The following is a 20,970-nucleotide window of genomic DNA, read 5'->3' on the forward strand; positions in this document are numbered from 1 at the left end:
GTCTTCATAATTTATATTTTAGCCCTTGAAATATACAATGAAAAGTCAGACATGTTCTTCATGTCATTATTATTGATTAGCCCTTGAAAAGATTAGTGTAAGACATGTTCTTCATGTCGGTTTCAAAAGAGAAAATTTTAAAATTTGAATTTTTGGCTCCAAACTCGTCAAGTCAGTCCTCCTTCAAGTCAAGTTGGTCCTAGTGAAGAGACACTCATTTGGACAGGCATAACACTATATATACAACGCTCGACCTCCTCCACAAAGCACCATTCGTTCTTGTTAACACAAAATCTAGCAAACCTTGGAGAGGGAAACCCTACAAGACAAAAGCTAGATTAAGTGCTAACAATGTTACAACGGGGTAGAGGCCCAATGTCACCTTAGCCAAAACCCCTTGCTCTTTATAAACTTTCTCTGATGGGAGGAGTCCTAGTAGGAATGAAATCACTTAGAATAGATATACTAGGTATAGGGCACAAAGTGATGAAGCTAGAATTCATTCATGAGAGAGACTCAATAATGGTTCAAGGCTTTAAAGAAGCAAAACCGCTTTCAAAGAAAAGCCCTAGAAAAGGAGGCTCAAGACCTAGGGTTTTGAGATTTTTGATGGTGATAAGTACTCACAAGGTTAAGGCTTGGGAGAAAAAGGCTTCTTATGATCTACTTCAACATCTACTAAGCTCATACAACCTTCAAGGAAATCCTCAAGCCGAGAGGAAAAGAGATTATGGTGTCCCTCTTGGAGCAACACCTAGGGCAAGAGATTTTATGGATGAAATTTGAGTGGATTTCCACCAAAATTGGAGGTTAGGTAGCCTGGACCCTAAGTTTGATGTTTAGGGTCTCAATTCACCAAAAAGAGACCTCCCAAAAATTTCGCTGCAAGCCCTAGATTTTTGCCCTAGCCTCAAAAGGGCTGATTTTAAGAAGAGAAAATTATGGAGAAAATTTGGGATTGATCACCACTGACTTGGACTAGTGCCTTGTCCTTTAGAGATATGGAGTTAAGGATGAAGTAGATAAGCTACATCTTTTCTAAGGAGGCTAAAAATTGATGCCCTAGGTATCAACATTTAGCATTTACCAACTTCAGGAGAAAATGGAGTTTGATGGAGAGATTAAAGATTTCCTCCACTAGGAACATTCATTGCATGTTGTACAATAAATAACATATGCAATACTCAACTAGATAGCCTTTCAAAACTGATTTTCATTAATTATGGCACAAAATAGCATAACATAGAAGCAACAATTCCATACATTAGACAATTTCAAGATAGAAAATATTCAACAATAAACACTTACAATACAACATGTAGTATATCCATCAATTATACAAAGAAGTAGCTCCAAAGACAATCAAAAATAGCTTCCAAATACCGACTTCTTTCCTTTCTTTCAAGTCTTTTAAATATCACGACTCCATGAGCATCCTATAAAATATGATTTTTCACCAATGCCATCCTGCAAGATCATACGCCAGTGTTTGGTTTCTTCCTCTAGCCATAAAAGGCCTTTATTTTTCTCCACTGATTACCAGTTGGAAATTTTTCTGCCCTTCATGGAAATGTCCAATGAATGATGTTTTCTGTTTGTTCCTGGAAAAGGGTGTGCCTTGACTCAGATGGAAGTAGGGTCATTCTTATTAATGTTTTCCTACTTGTAGAATTCTGATTTTTCTAGTGCAAATTACTGTGGTTAGCCATAGATATTGTTTGTTTGAGTCTTGCTCAATCTGTTTCAATGGTTTGCTTGCCGCATTTTCTATTAAGTGCTATCTGACTTTGGTGATTATTACCAATTCCATTAGACATTGATGCAGTCTCTGATCCAATAAAGTCCTGAATGCTAAAGTAATGGTCATCTGTATCTATTAAAATTACAATGTCCTGTCTATTTGTTATAGGTCCTATCCTAGGACCCTTTTCATTTGAAACCTTCACAATTCCAAAAAGTAGTGGTTGATGTATCTGCCATCCTATCTAATATGAAATGCATAGAAGAGAAACAAAGCAAGAGAAAGAATTATATTTTGGGAGTATGCGCACAATGCTAGGGCAAGACTTCAAGCAGCACTGCTAGGTCAACTGTTGATTACTATAAGAGAAACAAAAGCCTGCTTTAGATGTTATCCAGTACTGGGCTTTTGTGGGAGTCTCATTGCCTGTTTTAGTAGGAGCTGTGAGTCATTAGCTTCCATTGTTTCCTCCATCCTTACATGGTCTTACCTAGATCCAATACAGCAGCATTTAGGGAGATATAATCCTTGGCAGCATCCTGGCACTAGAATAAAAAACTGTTGACTATATTCATTCATGAACTCTGTAAGCTTGTGATAGAGTATATGACAAGGTCATAACAAAATATTCACAAAAATGTTTGTGTTGTCATTCCTATCTAAAACCTTGTTCAACCTCTTTCCTCTGTTATTGGGACTCAGAATTTGCTCATGTTTATAGATAAGAGTCAATGCATGAATCATTTTATGTCTGTAAGAAATGATAAATTCCAATGTTTGAATCCTGTTATCAATTAAGAGTATTTTCCAAGGTCGGAATTTAGATTGGACACAATTGCCGTTGCTTACTATTTTAGTGGATTGTTCTAGTACTTGAGGTTTTGAGTGATGAACATCATTAAAGGTGTTCAAATAAGATTCACTTGTCATTGGATTATTTTGGTTTGTATCTATAGGTAATACATGGCATTTCATATCTTTTGAAGATATTAACTCTGAACTGTCATAATTTTAGTTTTCAATTGAGTGGCCTGCTACGTTAGAGTTTAAGATGTACACAATTTGCTTTATTTTCTTCCAGTGAACAGATTGGTTCAGTAATATGAATTTTGAAAAGTGGCTTCTCGTTTTAAGATTGTTAAAAATTGTCAAGGTGATGGTATTAACTTTTAAGCACATGCATTTCATGTTTTAATGATATTTCTTTCAGATGTTTTTTAGTAATGACATTCTAAAATTTTAATAATTTCTTTTGTTTAACTGTTGTTTCTGCAGACACGGAATGTTGACACAAAGCAATACCTGGGCCAGCTGCCAGTGTTTTTGTTGGAATTGCTAAAGAGAATGGCATTACTTCCAGAGGTTAATCAGGCAGAAAATTCTCTGCCACTTGACCAGTTAACGGTATTTTTCTCTAATTCAAGCAAGATCAATGTAGGAGTAAAAAGTCAACTACTAGATAGTATAACTATCCAGTGACTTAAATGTATACTACGTGTTGCAGTTACCCTCTCTGACAACGCTAAATGACCCAGGACAGAAGCCTAAAAAATGATTTTGAACTCTGAAGTCTACAGTTGTGGCATCAGGCTCTTTGGAACATTAATTTATATTTACAATTCCAGCCTTAATTCTAATTGAATGTGTGCAAGAGACAAACTCAGCAATTATCATAAAAGATATATACATATATATTATTAATAATGAATGAATTGATGGTTTACAGAGTGAGAGGCCCTGGCTTAAATATAACCCTAGGTGCCTCTTGGTGTGATCATGCCCTTTGCCTTAACTAAACTATTAGTTATAGAGTATTTAATTTTTATATAGCATTGCCTTCCTCCCAAAAGTATGCTTTGTCCTCAAAGCATATGTAACGACGAATGTTGTTGAAGAAACACTTCAGTCTTTCAAGAAGCTTCTTCTTCTGGTAAGTCCTTCCACTTGATCAAGTATTCTTTGATTACTCGTGATCACAACTTCCTTTCCCTATTGGATATGATACATTTTGGCTCTAGAATAACACTTCCTGTGTCATCTAAAGTTGGAAGTGTTGTCTGTGCTAATTGATGTTCACCAAGTGCCTTTTTGAGGTAGGATACATGGAAGACGTTGTGAACACGACTTTTATCAGGAAGGCTTAAATTGTATGCAACTTGGCTGATCTTTTTGTTGATCTGATATGGTCCATAAAACCTTGGTGCCAATTTATTTTTTCATTTTTGTTTTAAGGACAGCTGCTTGTATGGTTGAAGTTTGACAAATACCCATTCTCCAACTTCAAATTCTCTCTCTGTTCTGTTTTGGTCAGCTTGCTGCTTCATACAGTTTCTTGCATTATTTAGATTTTCTTTTAGAGTTTGGACGACTTTTTGGGTTTCTTCTAACTGGTTTTTAACAGTTGGTAGTTTCGTCTGGATGATAGCAAGGTCCTTCCATTTCGGAGGTTCGTACCTATACAAAGCTTGAAATGGAATCATTTTAGTTGACGTGTGGTAAGTAGAATTGTACCACCATTCAGCGAGGTGTAACCACTGAACTCACTTATTTTGTTTGTCTGTGGCATAACAATGTAGGTAGGCTTCCAAACATTTATTGACAACCTTTGTTTGAGGGTGGTAAGCAGAACTCATGTTGAGTTAGGTTCCTATATGATTGAAAAATTTCTTCCAAAAACTACCCTTAAATTTGGCATCTCTATCGCTCACAATGACCTTGGGAAATCCATGTAATTTGTAAACATTTTTGCAAAATATGTCAGCGATTTGTTTTGCCGAGTCTGTTTTCCTCATTGCAATAAAATGAGCATACTTGGTGAGTCTGTCAACTACTACAAGAATTTTATCTTTGCCGTTAAACACAGGTAAACCTTCAATAAAGTCCATTGACATTTCCTCCCATTTCTGATTCGGGATGTTGAAGGGATGAAGTAGTCTGGGTGTCATAATATTTTCATTTTTATTCCTCTGGCATTTATCGCATTTGGCTACATATTTTTGAATATCCTTACTCATTCCCTTCCAAAAGAATGACTGGCGTGCGTTATAGTAGGTTTTAAAAAATCCTACATGTCCGGCTGACAGTGAATCATGCAACTCTTTGAGAACCTTGATTTTAAATTTGGATTCTACATTTAGATAAATTTTTCCCTTGTACCATAGAATATCGTTCTTCCATTCAAATTTTGAATTCTGAGGAAGATTATTGATTATAGCACTTGTTTCTGGGTCTTTTGCATATTCACTTCGAATCTCATTAAGCCATTCAAGCACAACCACTGAAACTGCAAGTAATGATGGTTCTTCGTCTTTCCTTGACAATGCATCAACTACTACGTTATCTTTCCCTCTCTTATGTAATATACCCATGTCAAATGTAACTATTTTTTCTATCCATTTTTGTTGTTCTATAGATAACATTTTCCACTGGAGGAGATGCTAAAGACTATTATGATCTGTGTATTAAGAACTTACTTCCTAAGAGATATTGTCTCCATTTGGCTAATGCATGCATAATTGCAAGCATTTCCTTGTTGTATGTAGACTTGAGACGTTTGTGCTTATTGAGTTTTCTGCTTTCAAACGCGATTGGGTGACCATCCTGCATTAGTACTGCTCCTATGCCAAAACCCAAAGCATCAGATTCAATTTTTGAGAAGTTTGGAGTTGCCAATACAGGGGCGTTAGACATAACTCCCTTCAAGTCTTCAAAACACTTTTCTGCTTCATTATTCCATAGAAATGAGTTCTTCTTTAGAAGGTTCGATAGGGGTGTGGTTATATGGGCGTAGTTTTTAATAAATCTTCGATAATACCTAGTCAACTCGAAGAATCCTCTTAGCTTGGAGATATTAACTGGTTTGGGCCATTCCCTTATAGCCTTGATCTTGTTAGGATCTACTTTAACTCCTTCCTTGGATATTATATGTTCGAGATATTCTACTTCTTCCTTCCCAAAAGTGCATTTGGACTTCTTGGCATAGAACTGATGCTCTTCCAACATAGTAAGAACTTTCTCCAAATGTTGTAGGTGCTCCTTCCAAGTTTTATTGTAAATTAAAATGTCATCAAAGAACACTAACACAAACTTCCTTAGATATGGATGAAATAGCTCGTTCATAGTAGCTTGGAATGTTGTCGGTGCATTGGTTAAACCGAAAGGCATTACTTTAAACTCGTAATGACCTTCATGTGTTCGGAACACAATTTTTGCTACATCTTCCAATCTTATTCTGATTTGGTAATATCCTAACCTTAGGTCCAATTTGGAGAAGTATTTAGCGCCATGTAGTTCATCCAACATTTCATCGATAAAAGGAATTGGAAACTTGTTTTTAATTGTTATTTTTTTTAGCCCTCGATAATCAATGCATAATCTGAACGATCCATCTTTCTTTCGAACTAATACAATTGGAGCAGCATACAAACTTTTACTTTTTGAGATGATGCCACACTTTAAAAGATCTTGGACTAATCTCTCAATTTCAGTTTTTTGATGATGTGGATATCGATATGGTTTGATGTTGATGGGATTTGATCCTGCTTTGACTTCTATTGTATGCTCGATTTCTCTTTTAGGCGGCATTTGTGAAAATTTCTAAATCTAATACATCAGAAACCCCTACTGCAATATCTGGTTTACTATCTCCTACGTGTTCTTTACATTAACAAGTTATTTATTAACATAAACATCGAAGTAAACACAATTGGAGCCTTCACAAATATACAGATCAACAATTGAAATAAATTGAGACAACACAAGGGACACCGTTATTTTTGGACAATCGTCTCCGAAAAACCCAATTCGGGAAAACCGGTGCAACATATATGAGGGTTTATTATTAAGAAGATTTTTGAATACAACTAGGGTGCCAGTAATGGCTCACCCTTCAGAGAATATCCTTGGCAGTAGTGCCTCTATTCGGAGACAGATAATCCGGCAATCAACAACTGGATGAATAAGCCCATAGTGACTTCAGTTATTGCTTGTGCTGGACAACGATAGCTGCTCCAAGCACTCCTTTGGAACTACATCACCCTCTCCCGAATCTACTCCCAGTCTGCCCCACAAAACTTCCTCAGCACAACCTCTTCAACCCAGCGTCAGCCTTTACAGCCCTCTGCGCTGTCTGCATCAGCCTCTGCGGCTTTCTGCATCAACCTCTACGTCCTTTGCGTCTGCCTCTTCGGCTTCTGCGTCCTCTGCATTGGCATCCTCAGCGTCTGCGTCAACCCTCCTAGCTCTGCGCTGCCTCTTCCGACACTTTGCTGCCTCTCTGATATGTATTCTTCAGACTTGGATCGAAATCCCTTGCTGAACTACCCCTCACTGCAACTGATCTCTAACTTGATTTCGTCAGTAAACCCAACCCCAAAAAATCGAATTCTTGATTTTTCTTGGTGTGGCTCCAACTGACCCTCAAGCCTCCTCTTATAGTTTTCCTATTGACGATTCAAGGACCAAGATTAAGTCCCTAATCAACGACTAAGATTAGAACTGGCTTGATCCTTGTCACTTTGAACTTTCTCACCCATTTTATATTAATACACATTAATATTTTTATTTTCCTAAGTTTAGACTTAGGAACCCATTAAAAATATTAATTATATTAATATCTCTTCATCCGGGTAGAATTTCTCCAAATGATTTCTGGGTCTTGGAGATCTCATGTGCCTTAGCCTCTCTACCAATTTTCATGGCTAGAGCACATCCGATGCTACCAAAAATCAACAACATCTTTTTTGGCAGGTCTTGGAATGCTTTTTCGTGTTTTTGAATCAACTCCTGTACTTCTGGTGATTCTTCGTTGACCATATTTGAAGTTAACATTTCTAACTGATGACACTGTACTACGTAAGCTGGTGCTCCCTGCCGAATCATTTTCATCATTTAGGATGATGATACAAATTGGTTTTCAGGTGGCTAGAACCCATATAATTTGTATTTCTGCCCTTCCCATTGAAATTTTATAAATTGCTTTTGATGGTTGGCAGACTAAGCACTGAGGGTTTGTAGCCATTGGATACCTAAGATCACATCCACTCCACCTAATGGTACAGTGTAGAACGAGTATTCTAAATTAAAATCTTGAATATGCAATTTGACTTTATGGCATTTCCCTACCGTTTCATTTTTTTTTACCGTCAACTACCATAACCTTCATGTTGGGCATGGGAAATGAGAAAATGTTGAGTCTCTTCGCCATGGTTGAGTCCAAAAATTTGTGGGTGCTACTGGTATCGATTAGAACCATTGCATTGTTCTTCTTGATATGTCCTTTTAACTTTAATGTCTGGGGCTGTGATATACCTGTCATCACTAATAATGATACTTGCGGAATCCTCTCTGTTAGGATATTCTGACACATAGGAAATAGTTAAGTACAACTTGGTCTAGTATAGAGTTAGGTATAGAGTTAGGTAAAGTGTGTTTCTTTACCTTGTACATTTTGTAACTTACAATTCGACGGTCACGATATGTAGTGATCCGACGGTTCATTCTCTCCTCGGTATTACCGACACTTGATCTGTGGCTTAACACCCGATTGGTCCATGATTTCTATTTAAAAGGCATGGAGGGTCATTTGTAGGGTAATCCGTCTATGAGAGAAGCATATGTAAATTTTTATTCTTTTATTAATAAATTGCCTGAAGTGGCCGCGTTGGCTCAGGCCGTGGACTGTTTCCCTCTTTGAGGGTTTTAACCACGTCAAAATACTGGTGTATTGATCTGTGATCTGTTTGTGAGCAGTGTCCTTTGGTGTTCTGTCTGAGGAACTTACCCTGTAAATTCCTACATGGTATCAGAGCTATTTGAGGGCCGCGTCCGTTGGTGATCCAAATTTGAAGCTGGTAGAACTGCATCCGACTACCGTTTCCTAGATCTACTGTTTCTGACTGCTTTCGGGCCGAGAGGACTGCTCTGTTGTGTTGGGAGCATCTGTTCCAGTGAGGAACCCTTTTCGTTTCACGCGAAAAGGTTTCCGGTAGCCCTAGCTGCGTTATTTTTAAGATCTGGAGGTATACAGTGTTTATTTGCAGTTTACAGTTATTTTCTCTCTGTTTATTTCGGTTTTCGGTTTATTTAGATTTTTTTATTACTGGATCTATACCTTTCATTTCTGCGTATGCTCTTTGCCCTGCGACTTTGTGCGATCTGGGCAAATCAGAAACAAAAAGGAAGGATTTTTCTCATGCGTATGCTCTTTTCCGCTGCGCCTTAGTGTGATCTCGGAAAATAAAAAACATTGAGGAAAATATTTAGTTTCCGGCTAAAGCTAACTTTGAGCCGCAAGGTTCATTTTTGAAAATATCTAGTTTCCGGCTAAAGCTAACTTCGAGCCGCAAGGTTCGTTTTTTTTGTATGTTCGTGTTGGGCTTTGTGTTTTTTGTTTTGTAGGGAAAAAGAGCTTTCTCAAAGCAAGCACGCAACCCAAAGCATCAACCCCCCTCCCTCTCTCTCTCTCTCTCAAACTTTTTGTATAGCTCACTTGGTGCAAAGCTAATTTATGAGAGTAGAGGTCTTGGGTTCAAGTCTCCATTTTTTGGGGGCGGATTTTTCATTTCCGCACATTCCTGCACTTCGTCGGCGACTTCATCAATTTTTTTTCAAAAAGCCATAACTTCTTCATCCGGAAGCTGTTTTCAGAACCGTTTTTTTTGAAACGGCCTAATTTTTCGAGATCTTTCCATTGATACACTTAGTTTCAGCATCTACAGCTTCAATTTCTGTTAAAAATGGAAAGTCCATGCCAAGTCATTCTTGATAGCACTAACTACTTCCAATGGTGGTCCTACATTGTGGATTTACTTAAAAGTAAAGATCTTTACAGAATAGCCACAGGCCAAGAGACCAAACTGAAAGATGAAGACAAGGCAGCTAAATGGGAAAATAAGCAAGACCAAGCATGTGGGTTGATAGGAATGTCTATTTCTCCAAATCTTAGATTCCATATTGCAGAACTTGATACTCCTGATGAAGCACTGCAACAGATTACTAAAGTCTTTGGAACTAAAAATGAACTTAAAGCCCATCAACTTGAAAATGAATTGCTTACATTGGACTCCAATAATTTTTCTTGCATTGAAGATTTTTTGTCCAAGTTCAAGACCCTTAGACTTCTCTTGGAATGTGTTAAGGTTAAGAAAGAAGATAGTATCCTTATCTACTCCATTCTTACTAAGTTGGGACCAACCTATTCTGTGTTTGTTTCCACCTTCCATTCTACAAGAGAAGCCTTCATTTCTCAAGGACAAACCTACAAGTCCCCTTCCTTTGATTCCTTTTGTGATTCTTTAATAAGAGAACAAGAAAAACTCTTACACCTTGGTCTTTTTCATCTTGGAAACTCTTCTAAGAAAGCATTAGCCGCCCAGCAGCAACCAAATCCAAAGAATTAAGAAGTTGTATCCTAAAAAGAATGGTCCTAAACCAAACAAGGGTCCTAAGCAATTTCAGCGTCAAAATGAAAAATCATTTCAACAAAATGATAAGACAAATAAAAACAAAGGGAAGAAGACTGATAGACATTGCAACTTTTGTAATTGAGATGGCCACTTAGAATCCAAATGCTTTAAGAAGATGGAAGCCTTGGAAGTAGCAATGAAGAAGCATAACATCCATTTGGAGCAATCTTCAACTTCAACTTCATCTCCAGGAATGGCACTTTCTGCATGTGGTTGTCAAGCATCTCGGTCTGGCTATGCACTAAATGTATCTTCTTCTTCTCATTCTCATGAGTGGCTCATTGATTCTGAAGCTTCTTATCACATGGCCAAAAACAAAGCCATGTTTTCTTCTTTAAATGATTATAACACCAAAAATATATATGTTGCTGATGATAGATCTCTTAGTGTTGTAGGGACTGGAACTGTTCATCTAGACAATGGTCAGTTTAGTGATGTATTATGTGTTCCAACCTTATCCTGCAACCTTCTATCTGTATATCAGATAACCCATTCAGGTGAAGGTAAAATCGTTTAATTTTCACCTCACGATGTTGTAATTAAGGACCTAAGAGATCCTAGACAGATTTTAGCTACTGGCATTGCTGATGATTCTACAAGGTTGTATAAGTTTCACAACTTTGGGTCATCAAATCTTCCCTCAGTATTTGTTGCTCATAATGATGAAGTGAGCAAACTTTGGCATGAGCGATTTGGTCACTTAAACTATCGCTCTCTTCAGAATCTATGTAAAGAAAATATGGTGACAGGTCTTCCCATGGTATCTTGCAGAGATGGTGTTTGTTCCGGATGTGTACTCGGAAAACATCATCGGGACAATTTTGAAAAACGTGCCTCTTGGCACGCCTCAACCCCTTTACAGCTTGTGCATAGTGATTTATGTGGTCCACTTCCAGTTGCTTCATTCTCTGGCTACAAGTATTTCTTAACTTTCATTGATGATTTTTCTAGACGCACTTGGGTATACTTCTTAAAACTCAAGAGTGAAGTATTTAACATGTTCTTGGCCTTTAAGGCCTTTGTTGAAAAACAATCTGGACATCAAATTCTTAAGCTAAGATCTGATAATGGCGGAGAATATGTTAAAAACACATTCATCAACTTTTGCACTGAGAATGGAAGTCAAATTCAACATACTGTTCCATATACTCCACAACAAAATGGTGTAGCTGAAAGGAAGAATCGCACCTTAAAGGAAATGGCTAATTGTATGCTTCAATCTAAAGGACTTAGTCTTAATTATTGGGCAGAAGTAATTAACTATGCAAATTACATAATAAATCGCACTCCTACTAAGGTTTTAAAGAATATCACTCCAGAAGAAGCATGGAGCTCAATCAAACCAGATGTAAGTCACTTTCGGGTTTTTGGAAGTGAAGCATGGGCCCATATTCCAGATGAGAAACATAAAGCTTTAGAACCTAAGAATGAAAAATGTATTTTTGTTGGATATTCTGAAGATGTCAAAGGATATAGACTTATTCCACTTAAGTCCAAAAATGTTATCATTAGAAGAGATGTAAAGTTTGCTGAAAATATATCGGCCTGCGAGCCTAGTTCGGCGGATGTGCCACCTCTCCCTAGCTCTTCTACTTTTGAAAATATTTCTTCTTCGGATGATGAAAGCGAGGATGAAAGTCCTCCCCCACCTTCTCAGGATCCTCCTTCAGCTCCTCAGCTTCCAAAATGGGTCCGTGCTACTCGGGATGCAGCAGGTGATCTTGCCGGTGATCCTACAGATCAGCGACGTACACGTTCTCAGTTCGAGAGAGCCTCTTCTTTACTGGCTCAAGCTTTAGTGAATTATGATCCTGACACCTTTGCAGAAGCTTCAGGCCATCCAGATTGGGAAGAGCTATGAATGAAGAATATCATTCATTATTGGCAAATGATACATGGGATCTTGTTCCTCTACCAAAGGGACGAAAACTTGTTAGATGCAAATGGGTTTACAGAACCAAGTATGGACCAGATGGGAAAGTTGATAAACATAAAGCTCGTCTTGTTGCTAAGGGTTTTTCACAAGTTGAAGGCATTGACTATACTGAAACCTTCTCCCCTGTTGCCAAAATGAACTCTATCCGCCTTGTTCTTTCCCTTGTTGCCTCTTTCAAATGGGAAGTCCATCAGATGGATGTTAAATCCGCCTTCTTGCATGGGGATTTGCATGAAGAAATCTATATGGAACAACCCATTGGCTTTATACAAACAGACTCCAGCCTTGTATGTCGGCTTAAGAAATCCCTTTATGGTCTCAAGCAAGCTCCTCGAGCTTGGTATGCCAAAATGGATAACTTTCTTTTAGAAAATGGCTTTTCTAGGTGTCATTCTGACAATACTGTCTACACCAAGAAAGTGGGCAAGTCTCTTATCATTGTTGTTCTTTATGTTGATGATTTTATCCTGATTGGTAGTGATCCCAACCTTATAAACCATGTGAAGTCTAGCCTTAAAAGGAAGTTTGAAATGACAGACTTAGGACACTTACATTATTTTCTCGGTCTTCAAGTCTTGCAATCCAAGGAAGGTATTTCCCTTTCTCAGTTCAAGTATGCCTGTGATATTCTACACCACTTTCACATGGAAGACTGTAAGCCAGCCCCTTCTCCCTTTCAGTCTGTAGTCAAACTTTCAGTCACTTGTACTTCTCCTGAAGTTGATGCTACCTTATACCGTCAACTTGTAGGAAAACTTTTGTATCTAACCCATACTCGTCCAGACCTTTCCTTTGCCGTTGGCCTTGTTGCTCGGTTTATGCAAAACCCACATGAAAGTCATTGGAAAGCAGCTAAAAGAATACTTCGTTATGTTCGAGGTACAGTTCAGTTTGGGATTCATTACAGTGCCGAAGCAACTCCTCTATTGGTTGGTTTCACTGATTCCGATTGGGCTGGTGACCCTGATGATCGGAAGTCTACTGCAGGTTATGTGTTCACTCTTGGTTCAGGACCTATTACATGGGCTTGCAAGAAACAAGGTGCCATTTCTCTTTCTTCAGCAGAAGCAGAGTATCGTGGTGCCGTAGAAGCTAGTAAGGAAGCCTTGTGGCTTCGTTAGATCCTGTCAGAGTTTGGCTTTCAGCAACAGCATTCGACTACACTTTGGTGTGATAATCAAAGTGCCATTCAACTATGCAAAGATCCAGTCCAACATCAGCGCAGCAAACACATTGAACTGCACATGCACTTCATCAGAAAGCTCATTCATGACCATGTTCTTGAAGTGCAATATTGTTCAACAGATGATCAAGTTGCAGACATCTTTACAAAGGCTCTCACAGAGGCGAAGTTCACTAAACTTCGATTTATGGTTGGAGTTCAGGAAGTTGTCACTAAGGGGGGATAGGCTCTAGTGCCTCCTTCCTTCTCCTATTGTGTCATATTTTTAAATCCTTCAATCCTATCCCAAGTTGTTCTTAAGGGGGGATGTTAGGATATTCCGACACATAGGAAATAGTTAAGTACAACTTGGTCTAGTATAGAGTTAGGTAAAGTGTGTTTCTTTACCTTGTACATTTTGTAACTTACAATCCGACGGTCACGATATGTAGTGATCCAACGGTTCATTCTCTCCTCCGTATTACCGACACTTGATCCGTGGCTTAACACCCGATTGGTCCATGATTTCTATTTAAAGCGCATGGAGGGTCATTTGTAGGGTAATCCGTCTATGAGAGAAGCATATGTAAATTTTTTTTCTTTTATTAATAAATTGCTTGAAGTGGCCGCGTTGGCTCAGGCCGTGGACTGTTTCCCTCTTTGAGGGTTTTAACCACGTCAAAATACTGGTGTATTGATCTGTGATCTGTTTGTGAGCAGTGTCCTTTGGTGTTCTGTCTGAGGAACTTACCCTGTAAATTCCTACACTCTCATCATCTAATTCTGGAGAGAATTCTAGGGCATCTATTCTTCTACGTCTGATTCATCATTGCCTGAATCATTAGTTGCTTCACCTATGTTTAGGGTCCCACTTTTCACCACAACATTTGCACTTGCCCTCTTTCATCCTTTGCATTTCCACGTTAGTTTTGTCTCTTTCACGAAGATGTGGTGGAACGTATTTTGTATTCGTGATCGCAGACTGGGGAAACCTTTGTCTCGAATATACTCTTTCAGCGTTTGACCACAACATCTTTTCAAATTTCTTTTCCGCAACTTTTGCTTTTTGTCTTGCTATTTCTATCGAGGTAATGTCATGAAGCTCAAGTTCTACTTGTAGATGGGGTTTAAGTCCTGAGGTGTACGATTGAATGAGATGAGTTTCTGATAATCCAAGTACTCATGTTGCTAAAGTCTCCCATTCTCGAGTGTATTCATCCACATCTCCCTTTTTTTGTAATCTAGCGAGTGCTAGAAAAATTCTTCTTCCTTGACACCTTAGAACCTTTTAAAGAATGCATTTTTGAATTTCCTCCAACTAATCGCAAGTGTTGCCTTTTTCCACCACATATACCAATTATATGCTTCACCTTCCATTTTCATGGAAGCATGCCTGATCTTTTTGTCATCATTGTCAATACCGTAAATCTCGAAATATTCTTTTGCTTTATTGAACCAAGCAACGATGCATTTTTCGTTACTGTCAAATTTGGATAGCTCAAGCTTTGCTCTTCGTTGATATGTCGCTATTGACGGAGCGAAGAAGGGGTATTGAATTGAAAACGACATATTGGTGTATGGATTCCAGAGTTGCCTATTTTCAAAATTCGTGTTACTATTTCCTTGATTAGGTGTGGAAGATGTCTTTGGAGACTCGGGCTTTTCATGTGAGTTTGACTAGTTTGACGAATCTAGAGAATTGAGATGTTGAGTAGCTTCATTATTTTTGGGTATTTGATAGGGTGTAATTTTCATAGTGTTACAAATATAGGTCAACATCACCATCGCTTTATCCACTTTAACTGAAAGGTCCGCCTAATCCTTTTTAAATTCATTCTTGTTCTCTTAGAGCTGACTCTCTATTCTTTTTGTTGTGTCCTGTAGTGCCTCGATTTTGTCGCCATGTTTGGTCACCTTAGTCTCAAGTTCTATCAATTTTTTATTGAAATCAGCCATCGACATTGATGCAACCATTGATCTGGTATGCGGTGGAGTATACTTATCTAGCCTTCACTTTCTTAATTTTTGTTTTGTTTTATATATATATATATATATTTTAAATTATATAATTAAATTATAATTATATAACTTAATTATATAATTAAATTTTAATTATATTGTTATGTAACCTTATAACTTACAATTCATGGATGATGGATGTTGAATGAAACGTATGTTAGGGAAGGGCACGTCCATGGTGGAGAAGACGATTTGGAGAATGGGTCAGACGGTTGGACAGAGGTTAGGGTAGAGCGAAGGAAAAGGGACGTGGTTTGGAGAATATGCGGAATGGTTGGTCAGTGGTCGAAGGAATAGGGACATGATGACAGGGTGGTGGACGTAAGCTAGTCACAACGGTTGGGAGAGATGCAAATGTCCGAATTGGAAGAGATGCGGATGCGGAAGGGAGCGGTGTGGAATGGTGATGGACCGACGTGGAACTGTGATGCGGTGTGTAAGACGGAACAACGGACGAGACAAGGGTGGTGACAGGGTTACAACGACGGACGAAATTGCATGCAGTGGACGTCTTGGTGTAGCGATTTTTCCAGAAAATCAAACTTGCTCCGATACCACATGCAAGAGACAAACTCAACAATTATCATAAAAGATATATATATTATTAATAATGGATGAATTGATGGTTTACAGAGTGAAAGGCCCTTGCTTAAATACAGCCCTAGGTGCCTCTTGGTCAAAGATCATGCCCTTTGCCTTAATTAAACTACTAGTTACAGAGTAATTAATTTTTATATAACAATGTGCTTTTGTCAAAAACATTGTGTGGATGGAGGATTGGATTTATCCCTGTTGTTTAGTTTTGGAAGTATTCATGGTGCCATGTTTGACAATATAGTCATTTGAGATTTGGTATATAGATTGCTAAATTTTGAATGTGCACATTCCCTTCGGAATCTGTAATCTTAATGAATATTGCTTCTTCTCATGATACAAATAGAGTGAACTTGAGGACAATGCTCTGTTTTCTTGGAACATCTGTGCCAAAGGGACTTATTTCAACTGTACCAGGTTGAGCTACTTTGTATTCTCAATTTCTCTCCAACTGGTGAAATTTTCTTAATTGTGGTCCCACTGGTTTCTTTGCGTAAAATGATGTCAATTGACCTGTACGACAAATATTGGTGTGCATAAAATGATGACAGTTGATCTGTATGGCAAATATTTGTGCACAAGTAGATTACTATAGCGACATTATAAGAAAAAAATGAAAGTATTGTAACTTTGTAAGGAAAAGTTTCGGGCATTTCTGTACAATTTACATTAATTGCTTATCTTTGGATTAGTGGCAGCTTCATGCCAGTATATGGTACTCCATGACGGCCAGTGTTCTTTTCTAATTTTACTTAGCAGTTTCAGTGAACCTGGTTCTCTCAATGGATTTATGAAATACGAGACAATGTAGTTTACATCAATTTCATGGTTATGAAATACGAGACAATGTAGTTTACATCACTTTCATGGTTATGAAATCTTAATTCAGTTCTGCACTTGGATCCTGGGTTTGTATCTTCTTTACGGATACAAGCTGGAAAGGTAAGCGATAGTATATCAACAACCCACATTAAAAGGTTTCTGAAAACATAAAAGAGGTGTATTTTACTCATTGTAAATCCTATGAACAACTCGATAATTGATTATGCTGTTATATATTCAAGGTAACAAGAAGAATTGACCGGTGTGTTGGTTCAATGGTGTACTGGCTGAATATCAAGTTGTATTCTGGACAGCCACTGGATTACCACTAACTAGGGCAACTCAACATCCACAAACTTGGTTATAGGCCTTCTATATGCTGTATTAAGCAAGATTTCCTATCTAGGGAGAAAGAGATCCGAGATCAGCTCGAGTTGATTGATAAAGTCTACAATAGGCCAACCTCTTATTGGTGTGATCAACCAATTGTATTATAGCCAAAGAACTGTAAGACATGGAGAACACACATAAATTTCTTGGCCTTGACCAAGATTGTCATAAAAGAGGTACACTCGGCTTCTTATTGAGGACTTGCTAAACCAAGTTTAGGGACGCTGTTTTTAAGGTAAAATTTACCTAGTCTGGAAATCTTTAGTTTGAGTTGAAGATAGTGAAAAGTGGAATACTATGTTATAAATTACAGAGGTCTATAAGAGTGACTAGCGAGTGCATTCAACCTTACTAATGCACACGTTGTGTTCATCAGGTTGATGAATTTTGTATTAAAAACATTTCCTGACTCGGTTATCATAGCTTAATCCATTGTGCAGAACTCTGACTCGAAAATAACTTGGCCGGGATCCCAAATCATTGACCCCAGGAAAAGGTTTGGAAAAAATCAAGAAACTTTGCAATGTACCAGAAAACATTTTAAAATGCATGATGATTTTTTTTTGCTACTAATTTATAATAGAAACATTAAACATCAGATAATCACATTTTCACATGACTATATATATCTATAAGATGTCTACATGTTCCAATCATGTATAGTGTACATCATACGTTAACTGTTGGTATCTGCTGAGGGTCAAGAATCTAATTGAAGAGGCCAAATAAAATTATAACCAATATAAACATATCTACTGTCTTCTATGATAATATCAGTACCATCTACACCTTTAGAAGGCTTAGCTACTAGGACCTCCCTTAGAGGTTGAAAGCCACATGGATGGTGTTGAATGCTGGGGGTTACTGGGATGGTGCTTGACCCTGCAATGGCTGGTCTAGGTCATGCTTTGGCTTTTAGATTTCTGCAAACCTAGAACCCGACACTTAAATTCTTAGCAGAAAAATTGATCTACTGATTTATATGCACAGCTAGGTCCCTAACATAATAAAATTCAGCGGAAGTAAATATACCGATCTCAATCACAATGACAAACATGTTCTGCCCAATCACAGTTCTTCATTAAAATAACCTCGGAACTTACTTGGGCTCCCGTCCTGGTAAAATGGCCCAATTGAAAGAATACAAATGCCTTGGTTCTGATCTAGCAGATTTTCCCTAAATCATTGCTTGATCTCCTTGGCTAATCTAGATCTCCATGCTCCCTCTTGTAGTTCGTCAGACCGGGCACTCTAAAGTATTACAACACTACTCCCAAGGTTAGTAGCATTGTATGGTGTGTCTTTTCCCTCTCCCTAGCCTTGCTTTTACAATTTTACATTGAGCTAAATCCCTAACCCTAATCTTAAAGTGATTAACAGTTGAGATTTATCTCGCCTCACTTGAGATCAATGTCTGAGATTAAAGAAAAGTCACTAAAGTAAATTACTTTACTTTTCTTAAGTTTACTTCTCAATGAGCTAACATAATACTTATGTGCTTTTCCTAAGTTACAAAGCAAGTTTCTCAACCTAGAGAAAGTATCCTAGGGAGATCTTGTGGGCAATTTCTGCACGCCTAGATACTTAGGCCTGTGTAGAAGTCCTTTCCCGAGCTATAAACATCAACACTCCATCTTAGCGAGGTAGGTATTGTTACCCACCATTTTGTGGGTGATATCAATAGGAGAATTTTTTTCTCCAAGATGGTCTTCAACCGACAGCCAACAACCCCTTGCAACCACCAATTAGCTCGTTGTGCCAGTTCTTTGCCACCTGAGCCAGTGATGTAGTCCCTCACCCATTTGCCATGATTGTATGTTTGAAGGTGGGCCTCCCGAACCTAAAGGTACACCTTGTCATTTGGTAATTGAGTATTGTAGTTTGCTTATCATGGACACTTTTGGGCATGGATTAATGGGGGGATTCGGCGGAAAGAACGGGCTAGGTCTATGCTCCTGTCCCCTAGATCTATTTTGGATGTTAACCTTGGATTCTAGTCTAGTGGGATCTCTTTTACTCACCCTTTGGCTCTAGGGATGGTATTACATGGGAAATCCTGATTTTGGTTGCGTGGTCCCTCTCCCTCATCCACATATATTGCCCCCTTTCCACTCATTATAACCCCATTAATCATTTCTCTCACCTGGGTCCACATTCCTCCACTGTGTCCACATAGGGTTAGCCTCTCCTTCCCCTTGCCCATGCCTTGGGTTGGGCCTGAAATGATGCCCCAGAGGTTGATGCAGCTAAAAAGGAAAGTAAAAGCATAATTGGTGACATTCAACAGTAAAATGTAACACAAAATGCAAAAGATGGTCAGGACAAACACATTTAGCACGTGGGATAAAGCCAATGCATGAGCTCTATTCCTTTCCCATGGCCATCACTCTAGTTTCTGTAGGCCCTAGATGAGCCTCCTTTATCATTCAAGAACCCATGATTGTCCCAACCCCTGGTGGGCAATGAACAACCCTACCTTAAAGGGGATATCCACTGCTATACTTTACACATCATGCTCTTGTCCCTTGAGCCTGGAGCTGTTAATCAAAGAAAAATCATAAAAGGAAAAATGCATATGAAGAAGGGTGGAGAAATCAAGGCCGATGAAGTATAAACTTCCGTAATAAACCGAATTAAATAAATATTTATTAATAATTGAATGATGATGATTACATTTTTGTGAGAGGCCCGGGCTATATACCGCCTTAGGTGCCTCTTGGTGAACGGGCATGATCTTTGATCATGCCATTTTGCTTAATAAACTACACTCATAATATTAACTAATTTTTACATAACATTGCCTTCCTCTCGAAAAAAATGCTTTGTCCTCAAAGCATGCGTAACGACGGATGTTGTTGACAAAATGATTCATTCTCCCAAGAAACTTCTTCTTCGAGTAAGTCCTTCCACTTGATCAGGTATTCCTTGATTGTAAGATGTCGAAGCTTTCTTTCTCTAGTAGATAAAATACCTTTTGGTTCTAGAATGACCCTTCCTTCATCATCCAAGGATGGAAGCGTTGTTCTTCTTTATATGTCCTTTCAACTTTAAGGAATAAGGTTGTGATATACCTGTCATAGCTGATAGTGACACTTGCGGGATACTTCCGTCATCTAATTCTGGTGAGAATTCTGGGGCATCTTCTGTTTCTTCTATGTCAGAATCCTCACTGTTTGAATCGTTAGTTGCTTCACAATTATATAGGTTATTTCCTGGATAGGGAATCTACTACTACATTGTCTTTTCCCTTTTTATGTAGTATTTCCATGTCAAAGGCGACAATTTTTTCAATCCATTTTGGTTGTTCTTCGGAAAGTGTTTTTTGTTGAAGGAGGTGCTAGAGACTGTTATGGTCTGTTCGAATGGAGAACTTACTTCCCAAAAGATATTGCCTCCACTTAGCTAGTGCGTGCATAATAGCGAGCATTTCTTTTTTGTATGTGGACTTGAGGCGTTTTCTTTTATACCAGATGAAGCTAATTGTTACATAATATTAACTAATTTTTACATAACAGCTGGGGTATCTCACGCACCACGATTGCTCCCTCCTTTACATTATATACCCAAGTGTGGGCTTCCCTTTATTAGCTACCCTTATACCCTGGCATGTGGTCCAAGATTGCCCCTTTCATTCCCTGTTCCATTCATCTCTTTATCACATGCCACCACCATTTGAAGGATGTACCTTGGACATACTATCCCCTTTAAAAGTGGAAACCACCTAATTAGATACTTGGTTAACCCCCCTTAGAGCTTGGAGACATTAGCACATGCCAAAGCCCACTATGGAAGGGCATGCCATTATGAAGTGCCCACCTATTGTCCATGGTTTGTAAGCTTT

General features: G+C 38.4%; 1 protein-coding gene across 5 annotated transcripts in view; it reads left to right on the plus strand.

Moving 5' to 3' along the window:
• Positions 1-20,970, plus strand: part of TRM9 (RNA-binding (RRM/RBD/RNP motifs) family protein) — a 308,840-nt gene that overhangs the window by 174,476 nt on the left and 113,394 nt on the right. For all 5 annotated transcript variants that reach the window (XM_089460442.1, XM_089460441.1, XM_089460438.1 and 2 more), the window contains one exon: positions 3,017-3,145. In XM_089460442.1, coding sequence (XP_089316568.1) covers positions 3,017-3,145 — 129 coding nt within the window. The remainder of the gene's footprint in view (positions 1-3,016; positions 3,146-20,970) is intronic.

Source organism: Pinus tabuliformis, chromosome 7 (genome assembly GCF_031772625.1).
Source record: "Pinus tabuliformis cultivar Carrire ecotype Pingquan chromosome 7, CPIR1, whole genome shotgun sequence".
NCBI classification, from domain to species: domain Eukaryota; kingdom Viridiplantae; phylum Streptophyta; class Pinopsida; order Pinales; family Pinaceae; genus Pinus; species Pinus tabuliformis.